Genomic DNA, 10,970 nt, shown 5'->3' with positions numbered 1-10,970 from the left:
TCAAGTTTGTGAGATATAATTTCCCACGCACAAGCCATGTTGACTATCCCTAATCAGTCCTTGCCTTTCCAAATACATGTTCATCCTATCCCTCAGGATTCCCTCCAACAAACTGCCCACCACCGAGGTCAGGCTCACTGGTCTATAGTTCCCTGGCTTGTCTTTACCACCCTTCTTAAACAGTGGCGCCATGTTTGGCAACCTCTAGTCTTCCAGCACCTCACCTGTGACTATTGATGATACAAATATCTCAGCAAGAGGTCCAGTAATCACTTCTCTAGCTTCCCACTGAGTTCTCGGGTACACCTGATCAGGTCCTGGGGATTTATCCACCTTTAACCGTTTCAAGACCTCCAGCACTTCCTCCTCTGTAATCTGGACATTTTGCAAGATGTCACCATCTATTTCCCTACAGTCTATATCTTCCATATTCATTTCCACAGTAAATACTGATGCAAAATATTCATTTAGTATCCTCCCCATTTTCAGTGGCTCCACACAAAGGCCGCCTTGCTGATCTTTGAGGGGCCCTATTCTCTCCCTAGTTACTCCTTTGTCCTTAATATATTTGTAAAAACCCTTTGGATTCTCCTTAGTTCTATTTGCCAACGCGGTCTCATGTCCCCTTTTTTCCTTTCTGATTTCGCTCTTAAGTATACTCCTACTTCCTTTATACTCTTCTAAGGAATTCACTCGATCTATCCTGTCTATACCCGACATATGCTTCCTTCCTTTTCTTAACCAAACCCTCAATTTCTTTAGTCATCCAGCATTCCCTCTACCTACAGCCTTCCCTTTCACCCTGACAGGAATATACTTTCTCTGGATTCTTGTTATCTCATTTCTGAAGGCTTCCCATTTTCCAGCCGTCCCTTTACCTGCGAATATCTGCCTCCAATTAGCTTTCGAAAGTTGATTAGATTCCGATTTTAGATTAGATGATTAGATTCTCTACAGTGTGGAAAACAGGCCCTTCGTCCCAACAAGTCCATACCGACCCTCCGAAGAGCAAACCATCCAGACCCATTTCCCCCCTGACTAATGCATCTAACACTATGGGCAATTTAGCATGGCCAATTCACCTAACCTGCACATCTTTGGACTGTGGGATGAAACCGGAGCACCCGGAGGAAACCCACGCAGACACGGGGAGAATGTGCAATCTCCACACAGACAGTCGCCTGAGGCTGGAATTGAATCCAGGTCCCTTGTGCTGTGAGGCTGCAGTGCTAACCACTGAGCCACCGTGCCGCCCAAAGTTCTTGCCTAATACCGTCAAAATTGGCCTTTTGCCAATTTAGAACTTCAACTTTTAGATCTGGTCTATCCTCTTCGATCACGAGTTTAAAACGAATAGAATTATGGTCTCTGGCCCCAAAGTGCTCCCCCACCTCAGTCACCTGCGCAGCCTTAGTTCCCAAGAGTAGGTCAAGTTTTGCACCTTCTCTAGTAGGTACATCCACATACTGAATCAGAAAATTGTCTTGTACGCACTTAAGAAATTCCTCTCCATCTAAACCTTTAACACTATGGCAGTCCCAGTCGATGTTTGGAAAGTTAAAATCCCCTACCATAACTACCCTATTATTCTTACAGATAGCTGAGATCTCCTTACAAGTTTGTTTCTCAATTTCCCTATGACTATTGGGGAGTCTATAATATCATCCCAATAAGGTGATCATCCCTTTCTTATTTCTCAGTTCCACCCAAATAACTTCTCTGGATGTATTTCCGGGAATATCCTCCCTCAGCACAGCTGTAATGCTATCCCTTATCAGAAATGCCACTCCCCCTCCGCTCTTGCCTCCCTTTCTATCCTTCCTGTAGCATTTGTACCTGGAACATTAAGCTGCCAGTCCTGCCCATCCCTGAGCCATGTTTCTGTAATTGCTATGATAGATTTCCAACATTAATTCTGCTTGCTCTCCACAGCCAAGGCCTCGGTGTTTCTCAAGCAGTTGCTGTTTCCGTTTCAGATTTCGAGCATCCACAGTCTTTGTTTTATTATATCCAAAATTGAGACCAATGGGTAATGACAGTTGGTAAATGTATAAAGTTGCTCACCTAAAAACCGACGCAATTTAACCGAATCCAAGTGGAAATGCTCAATAAGTCCATGGTATTTAAACAAATGGAAGGTCAAAGTAACCAGACTATTTCCTAGAAAACGGATAAATTCAGGAAATTGGTCAATTGTCATTACATTAATTTCATTCTTGCACAGTTAGCTTTTATCTACAACAGTACTTTCAAGATCAAGCTTGACAGAGCATCTCATTATTAAACCAATATTACACATTTAACATATGAAGGCTTTCCATACAGTATAAAACACATGACTCAAAGTGAAAGAAAGTCTATAGCCCAGTTTCAACAGCCCTGAGTTTCCTGAAAGCTTGTTCCAAAACAAATTAATTTTAGCATCATATTATTTTAGAGCATAAAAGATTAAGGTAGTTCAGATGCAGGAAACCTACGCATTTTTATCGAAAACAATACACCTAAATTTCCTCCATATTTAATGGCAAATCAATGAACTCTCAAGGCACAGGAGCAAGCGAAGGCTGGTCAACCCATCGAATCTGCTCTTTAATTCATTGAGATCATGGCTGATCTGATAATCCTCAACTTCTCTATAAACCCCGATTGCCTTAACGATTCAAATTAAATATATGTCTCTCAGCCTTGAATATACTGAACAACAGACCCCTGCGGTAAGGAATTCCACAGATACACTACCAACCCCTTGAGAAAAAATTCCCGACCTCGGTCTGAAATGGGTGACACCTTATTCGGAGGTTATGCCCTCTGGTTCTCGACTTTCCCACAACAGGAGGCAACCTTTCAGTTTCAACCTTGTCAAGTCCCCTAAGAATCTTTTATGTTTCAATAAAGGTCTCCTCTTGATTAGATTAGATTAAACTACCTACAGTGTGGAAACAGGCCCTTCGGCCCAAGTCCTCACCGACCCTCCAAAGAGTAACCCACCCAGTCCCATTTCCCTCTGACTAATGCACCTAACACTACTGGCAACTTAGCATGGCCAATTCACCTGACCTGCACATCTTTGGACTGTTGGAGGAAACTGAAGCACCCGGAGGAAACCCACGCAGACACGGGGAGAATGTGCAAACTCCACACAGACAGTTGCCCGTGCGGGAATCGAACCTGGGATCCTGGCGCTGTGAGGCAGCAGTGTTAACCATTGAGCCGCCCTCTTATTCTTTGAAATTCCAAAGGCTGCAGGCCCAACCTACTCAACCTTTTCCTATAAACCAGTTCCTCCATACCCAGCATCAGCTGAGTGAACTTCCTCTGGATTGCTTCCGGTGGCAGTATATCTTTCCTTAGCTAAGGGGCGTAAAACTGTTCACAGTATTCCAGATGTGGATTGATGAGTACTTTGTATAATTCTAACAAAACCTCCCCACTTTCATAAACAAGAACAGAGATTGCTGGAGAAGCTCAGCTGACCTCTCAGCATCTGAGAAGAGGAACCAACATTAATGTTTCAAGTAGAGTGACCATTCTACAGAACACTCTATTTTTGTGTTCTATTCCCTCTGAAATAAAGGCCAACATTCCATTTGCCTGCAGCTTGCTTTCATCCTCCCATCATATTATATCTGGCTCCCATGTATTCCCATTAGTAGGACCCAGCCACATTTTGAACATTTTATGCCAATATTTAAGTAATTTGTTTCAATTTCTCCTTACTGAAATATGTTACACTTTTTTTGAATGCAGCAGGTGAGAGCTGGCAGTTCTAGAGCAGCAAAGTTAACTGGGCGCCATGGAAAATTCTTTTTATTCATTCACAGAATGTGGGTTGTTTATTGCCCAACCCAAGTTGACCTTGAGAAGGTCGCTGTTTCCTTGAATTGCTTGTTGTAGGTAGACCACAATGCCATAAGCGAGAGTGTCTGTGCCACCGTGGGCGGCACGGTGGCACAGTGGTTAGCACTGCTGCCTCACAGCGCCGGAGACCCGGGTTCAATTCCCACCTCAGGTGACTGACTGTGTGGAGTTTGCACATTCTCCCCGTGTCTGTGTGGGTTTCCTCCGGGTGCTCCGGTTTCCTCCCACAGTCCAAAGATGTGCAGATCAGGTGAATTGGCCATGCTAAATTGCCCGCATTGTTAGGTAAGGGGTAAATGTAGGGGTATGGGTGGGTTTCGCTTCGGCGGGTCGGTGAGGACTTGTTGGGCCGAAGGGCCTGTTTCCACACTGTAATGTAATCTAATCTAAAAAAAAAGAGTCCCAGGATGATGACTTAGCGATTTTGAGTCGTGCCCGGATGGTGAGTGACTTGGACGGGAATTTGCAGGTACTGGTGCTCCTATATATCTGCTTCTAGGTGGTCGTGGCTGAGAGTTTGAATGTTGTTGTTTAAGGATCAAACACACTGCTGCAACTGAGCGACGCTCGTGGGCTTGTGGACATGGTGCCAATCAAGCAGATTGATATCAAGCTTTTTGATTGCTGTTATAGCTGCCCCAATCCAGGCAAGTTGGGAGACCTGACTTGTGCATTGTAGATGGTGAACACACTTTGGACAGTCAGGCGATGAGATACTCCCTGCAATATTCCTAGCCTCTGATCTCTTCTTGTCACCACAGCATGTCTGCATCGTTCCAACCCCAGGATGTTGATAATGGGAAATTCAGTGAAGGTAATTCCAATGAATGTCAAGAGGTGAAAATTTGAATCTAGTTTTGCTAAGGCTCCTTGATACCACACTCGTTAAATGTTTCCTGGATATTGATGGCACTAATTCTTACATCAGTACTGGAGTTCAGCAGTTTTACTAATCTTGCAAAGCTGTTATAAAGCCTGCATGACATTATTTTCTCATTATTATGAATGTGGAGAAGAAATGGTTTTAAAAACCTAAAGATTGTTGAAGGATTACTGCGTTTTTTTTAGGAAGTAACTGGACACTCATTATAAGCACTGTTTACATGTCAGGCAGTATTGCAAGTCTAGTCTGCAGAGAGGCTAGAGGTATGGAGCATATACGAATGGAGCTTTCACTAGCTATAAATAGATGATTAATAACTGGCTTTCTGTGGACTAGTGATGATTGATAAAAGGCTTCTGCCTGCTAACAACCATGAGATCGGCTTCCAGTTAGATGAACAGATTAGGGATGTAAACGTTTGAAAGAAACGATCAGAATCCTCAAAAAGATGGGAGCTGTCTTTTATCTATAGTAAAAAGCATCTTAAGCCTAACTATAGCCATTCAAATAGAAGGAGAATGCAGTTTGGAAGGCCAGTAAAGTTGGGTCTCTATGGGTCCTTATTCAAGAGAGATGACAAATAAAAGGAAGCAAGTCTTGCTACAACTATACAGCTCTGTGTGGGTTTACTCTCAAAGGTAGACATCCTTGCATAAACAAACAATTCGTGGAGGTTCACTGGGCAGATTCCTTAGACAAATGAACTGGCGTTTGAGGAAATGTTAGCTATATTTGGTGAAATTTAGAAAAGATATAAAATTCTGAGATACATGCTAATATGGTGGAACGTGGAACTACAGGACACAATTTCAAAGCAAGGGTCTCCTCTTCAAGATGGAACGGGAAGGAATTTCATCTCCGAGAGGGCAGTTTCTGTCAGAAATTCTCTTCGCTCACAAGAATTAGAGTTTGAGATATTGAATATATTCAGAATGAGTTAGATGGCTATTACAAGGAAGGCCAGAGTTATGGGAGACAGGCAGGAAAGTGGAATCGAGGCCAAGATCAAATGAGCTGCGAACTTTTTGAAAAGACAGCAAACATCTTTTTGGAGTTGGGAAGAAATAGACAGACAATGGTCAAATGGCCTACACGTGCTCCGATTTCATTTGTTCTTACGTGCACTCCAGACCTCCCTGGGGAAAAAAGGCCACTGCAAAAAAGTTATAATTCCCTACATGAAAGGGAACAGTTCTGTCACCTTAAATTCAAACAATACTATTGGACAGCTCAGGTCGAGATGAATGTCAGTTGAAAAATAGCCTCCAACCCTAGGTGCAATTGGAAATCCACATGATGGCTCAGAGAACTGGAATACCATTTGTATAATTATGTAAATGTGGTTGAAGGTACAGTTGGAACCATCAGAAGATAGGATGAATGATTTGCCTCAAATTTTAGATATACATCAAGGTAAATGGAATGAAATAGCCTTGGTGTGGAAATTTGTTTTATTTGTTTAAGATTGGAACAAAATAATCAAAATTTACTTCAGCAATTTTTCATGCCTGCTCTATCAATGTTTTGAAGGGATCACAATGGCTTGCTTTTCTATGGTCTGGTTCAGTGTAAGGCACTGCAATATTATAGAAATACTTTTCAGAAAGTCACAAAACCTTTATCAAACAGAATTTTAGGAAATGTTGGATGAGGAAAATGTCATCAAAACAAAAAAGGCTATTGTATGTTAGCCTATCTACTACACATCAATGAATCTTAACCTGTCAAACTGCTTTGTTTTGGGGGGGAGGGGGGCAATGAGTGGTGGATAGAATACATTGTTTCTCTAAAAAAAATTCAATGTAAATATTTGATTCAACTTACCATTTGTTAATCTGTCAAAAAGAAAGATGTCAAAATTCCAATTTCCATCCTTTTCTAGCATGCGCTGAAAGCACAGAGAAAATTAATCATGTTTGGGACAAAAATCCTCTGCAAGCTAATTCAAAAAAGCATTTGAGTTTGAAACTTTATTTTTTCTTAATTACAAAAATGATTTGTTCTTCAAATCCAGAAGGCACCAAGATAACAACAAAAAAAATGCTGGAAATATGCAACAGTCTGGCAACATCTGTGGCAGAAGATTTCTGGCATCCACAGTATCTTGTTTTTGCACTAAGAGAATATGGTCTTCAGATGGAGATGTCAAATGGAGGACATTTGGTTAAGGGAGACTGGTATTAGCAAGGGGTAACTAAAGGAAAGAAATTATTATTTATTGAATATAATCTTACCTTTTAAGCCAGTTAGACATTAATGACTTCATATCAGTGAAGCCATCTTTGTGTATGTCCCTTTCCCTGAAGTTCCTAAAAGCACATTTCCCAACCAAACCCAAGTCGGTGAACAAAAAAAGACAGATCTGAGTTATGTAAATGCAGGCCAATATCTGGCATGTGGAATAAAAATTGGGTTCAATGAGTGTCAAAAATCATACCAAGAAAGAAAACATCCCCCTTTGAAGTCCTAAAAATGCTTCTGAAAACTGACTCTTTGATGGTACTGAAATAAAATTTCTTTTGGTGTGTGGATATATGGCAGCAAGCTATGTTACATAAAATGTAAATAGCAATATCAACTCAATATGTTTGAATCTAAAATTTATAAAAGCTCTTAGGTCACTATATATAGCTGCTTTATTAATAAGATTCAATCATCATGGTCCACCTGAATGCCAACATAGGTAGCACTTTTTGTAAATAAATAAAAGGTTCAGCTGAAGGGGTGTGAGCCGCTAAAGACGGAATTAAAAATCATAACCACTAAGGCAATATGTGGAATAGGGTAAATAAGAACAGGAAGCGGAATGCATCCATCATTGAGCACTCATATAGAAAGGAGCCAATTTAACAAGGTTCTAGAAATTTCTCAAATGACTGAGTCAACACCACAATGTCAAGTCTAAGCACTTCTAGTATCTGCTGATCTGAATTATCCAGGTAACTTGTGTGTGTGAAGCAGACATTTTACTCTATTTACCACTGTAATGAGCTACTGTTACTCAGAGAGGTAACGATGCCTTAATAGTAAACAATTCTGAAATCAGCAGTTACTAAGGTTCACAAGAAAATCCTGGAACTACTCAATGTCAGGTCAGGCAGCATCCAAGGAACAGGAGAATCGACGTTTCGGGCATAAGCCCTTCTTCAGGATTCCTGAAGAAGGGCTTATGCCCGAAACGTCAATTCTCCTGTTCCTTGGATGTTGCCTGACCTGCTGCGCTGTTCCAGCAACACATTTTCAGCTCTGATCTCCAGCACTTGCAGTCCTCACTTTCTCCACTACTCAATGTCAGACAACATCTATGAATGGAGATAAAACATTCCGGTCAAAAAGATGGAACAACTTGAAATGTTAACTTTGGTTCTCAACCTAATACATATATTCCATTTTTATATCAGACTTCCAGCATCTGTACTGTTTTGCTTTGGTTGAGAAGTTTGAAATTGAGAGCATTGATTAATAATCCTCAAATCAGGATGATAATCTTGCTGAGCAAGTAAATGATAAAACTGCATTCAGCACGTGATTTTCCCTTCTCACAGAATACTGCAATGTAGTCTGACAGAAGGAAATTCTTTTGTGTAAACGGTCTCAAAACAACCATCCATAAAAAGGTGTTCAGGCATCACAGTCATGGTCATTAGTTCAATGCATTTCCTTGCCCCACCCAAACTAAAAATTGTAAAGGAAAGGGAAGACAGGCATAAGAATGAAAACTCACAACTTGAAAGCCTAAGTGTCTGATAATGCTTTTAAAGAAATTTACATGAATAAAAGCATTTCTAGAATTGTAAACATACATCCGTGTCCTAAATCCTTTATCAAAAGAAATACCAAGCCAACATCAGAACTCTGTCTACACTTATGTTCAGTTAGTATTTCAAACTCACCATGGCTTGGCCATTGTAATTATCATCCAGAAAGCTGAGAGAGTTTAGAGGAGAAACACCACAAAATAAATGAGCAGATCGAAAATATCTTTGAAAACTAAGCAACCTTCTGATCTTCCTTGCTGAAGCCAATTCTCCAGGTTCTGGTGATACTGCAACACAAAAAAAAAGTGCTTAACATGAAGGCTGTACTCTAAGTATTTCACATGAAGGAACCTTACAGTTCTGTAACGTTTGTTTTAATTTGTTCAAGGGATGTGAAGCATCACTAATAAGGCCAGTGTTTATTACCCATCCCTAACTGCCTGTGGAATTTTCTTGAATTGCTTTAGTCACTGAGGGAGGGGTATATGGATATATCTCGTTTCCAGGATTTTGACCTGGCAACAAGTGAAGGACATCATTATAAGTCTATGGTATTGGTGGCGAACATGGAAAGGAACTTGCAGTGCAGATACTCTTATGAACATGTCTCCCTAAGCAGTAATGGGTGTGTGTTGGAAGTTGCTGTCGAAGGAGAATTGGTGAGTTTTGGCAGTGCATCTTGTCGGGTATACAGAACAACTTTGGTTATCCGAATGTCAATTACCCAAATTTTGGATTAACCAAACAAGATCTCAAGGTCCTGTAAAAAACATTATCCATTATCCAAACAATCAGTTATCCGAACAAAATATTCCCCACCCATTTTGTTTGGATAATTGAGGTTGTTCTGTACACTGCTGCCATTATGCTCAGAGCTTTGGAGGGCATAAATGTTTAAGACAAGGTTCCAAGCAAACAAATTAATTTGTCAGAATGATGTCAAGCACCTTGAGTGTCATTGGAGCTGTACTCACTCAGACAAGTGCATAGTATTCCATCACAATGATAAGTTTGAGGGGTCAGGTTTTGAATTACAGCAGAACCTCTAGCTGACCTATTCTTGCATGCAACCATACAAATTAAGAGAAGTAGGTCATTTGGTCCTTTGCACCATCATTTAATATGAAGTTTGCAAATTCCACAAACCCATCTGCTTCCAAAAGTATTAGATTTTATTTTGGTAATGGAATCAATCTACTTCCTCCATAAAAACATTCAAAAATCTAGTCTTCACCATGTTCTCAGGCAGAGCTCAAAAGCTGCACAACCATCAGGAAAACTTATAGCTTCAGTCAATTGACATTGCATGTTTAAGCATGCCTGCTGCTACTGCTACACTCCTCATTGAGCAAAGGTTGATGCCAGAACTTGCAGATGACCCATACCATCTCACAGATGCTCAGCTTTTAGTGTTCTGAAACATTCTGTTCACAGGTAAGAGATAAGAACTTACCTTGTGGATTTGGGGCCTGCACTTCAGGACCAGAGCTGAGCGGGACCGAATGGAGAGCAGTCTTGGAAGGTAAGAGATTCTGATTCAAAATGGTTTCGACTGAGGAGAAACTGAAAAGTGACGTCACATGAGGGCTGTGATTTGACTGGCTAACAAGGGGTCTGCTAAATTTGAATGTGTTAAATTGAATCTTGTTAATTTATGGGTTACAACTTGCATAAGCAAAGATAGAAAAACAGTTAAAAACTTTAAAAAAACAAATTCAAAACTAAATAAATAAGGATGGAGGGTCAGGTTTTTCTGCATGATGTGGAAGCTAATGGATGCCATTGCGGTTCCCAGTGACTATGTCTGTTGTAAATATTGGTGGTGGAGGATCTCCAGGTCAGAGTCGATGAGTTGGAGTCTGAGCTTCAAACATTCCAACACATCAGGGAGGGGGAAGAGTTACCTGGATGCTGTGTTTCAGGAGAGTCACACCCTTTAGACGAAGTAATTCAAATTCAACCAGTGGTCAGGGACAGGAAGGTAAGGCTGAGAGTGGGGGCAGGAAGAGTGATCCAGGAGGTAGATTGCAGGCGCCTTAGCCACGGTCTTTGTTCGACAGGTTCAAACGTTTTGCTCCCTGTGTGGGAACTGCAACACTCTGCTGCAGGGAGCCATTCAAGTGGGGGGGGGGGGGGAGAAATGTTGTTGTAATTGGGGATAGTATAGCAAGAGGCATAAACACTGTTCTCTGTGATCAGGATCAAGAGTTGAAAAATGTGTTGCTGGAAAAGTGCAGCAGGTAAGGCAGCATCAAAGGAACAGGAGAATCGACGTTTCGGGCATAAGTCCTTCTTCAGGAATGAGGAGGGTGTGCCAAGCAGACTAAGATAAAACGTAGGGAGGAGAGGGGCATTGGGAATGCGATAGGTGGAAGGAGATTAAGGTGAGGGTGATAGGCCGGAAAGGGGGTGGGGGGGGAGAGGGCAGGAAGAAGATTGCAGGTCAAGAAGGCGGTGCTGAGTCCGAGGGT

At 41.3% G+C, this 10,970-nt stretch overlaps 1 protein-coding gene across 4 annotated transcripts in view; it reads right to left on the bottom strand.

The window, feature by feature from the left end:
- The window catches only part of pde7a (phosphodiesterase 7A), a 138,865-nt gene that overhangs the window by 51,898 nt on the left and 75,997 nt on the right, over nucleotides 1-10,970 (bottom strand). For all 4 annotated transcript variants that reach the window (XM_043689280.1, XM_043689281.1, XM_043689283.1 and 1 more), the window contains 3 exons: nucleotides 8,635-8,786; nucleotides 6,566-6,629; nucleotides 2,065-2,160 (listed from right to left, as the gene is read on the bottom strand). In XM_043689280.1, the coding sequence (XP_043545215.1) occupies nucleotides 2,065-2,160; nucleotides 6,566-6,629; nucleotides 8,635-8,786 (312 nt within the window). The remainder of the gene's footprint in view (nucleotides 1-2,064; nucleotides 2,161-6,565; nucleotides 6,630-8,634; nucleotides 8,787-10,970) is intronic.

This window comes from Chiloscyllium plagiosum, chromosome 4 (assembly GCF_004010195.1).
Source record: "Chiloscyllium plagiosum isolate BGI_BamShark_2017 chromosome 4, ASM401019v2, whole genome shotgun sequence".
NCBI lineage: Eukaryota > Metazoa > Chordata > Chondrichthyes > Orectolobiformes > Hemiscylliidae > Chiloscyllium > Chiloscyllium plagiosum.
Note: the sequence above shows the minus strand (reverse complement) of the source record. Positions and strands in the feature narration are given on the sequence as shown.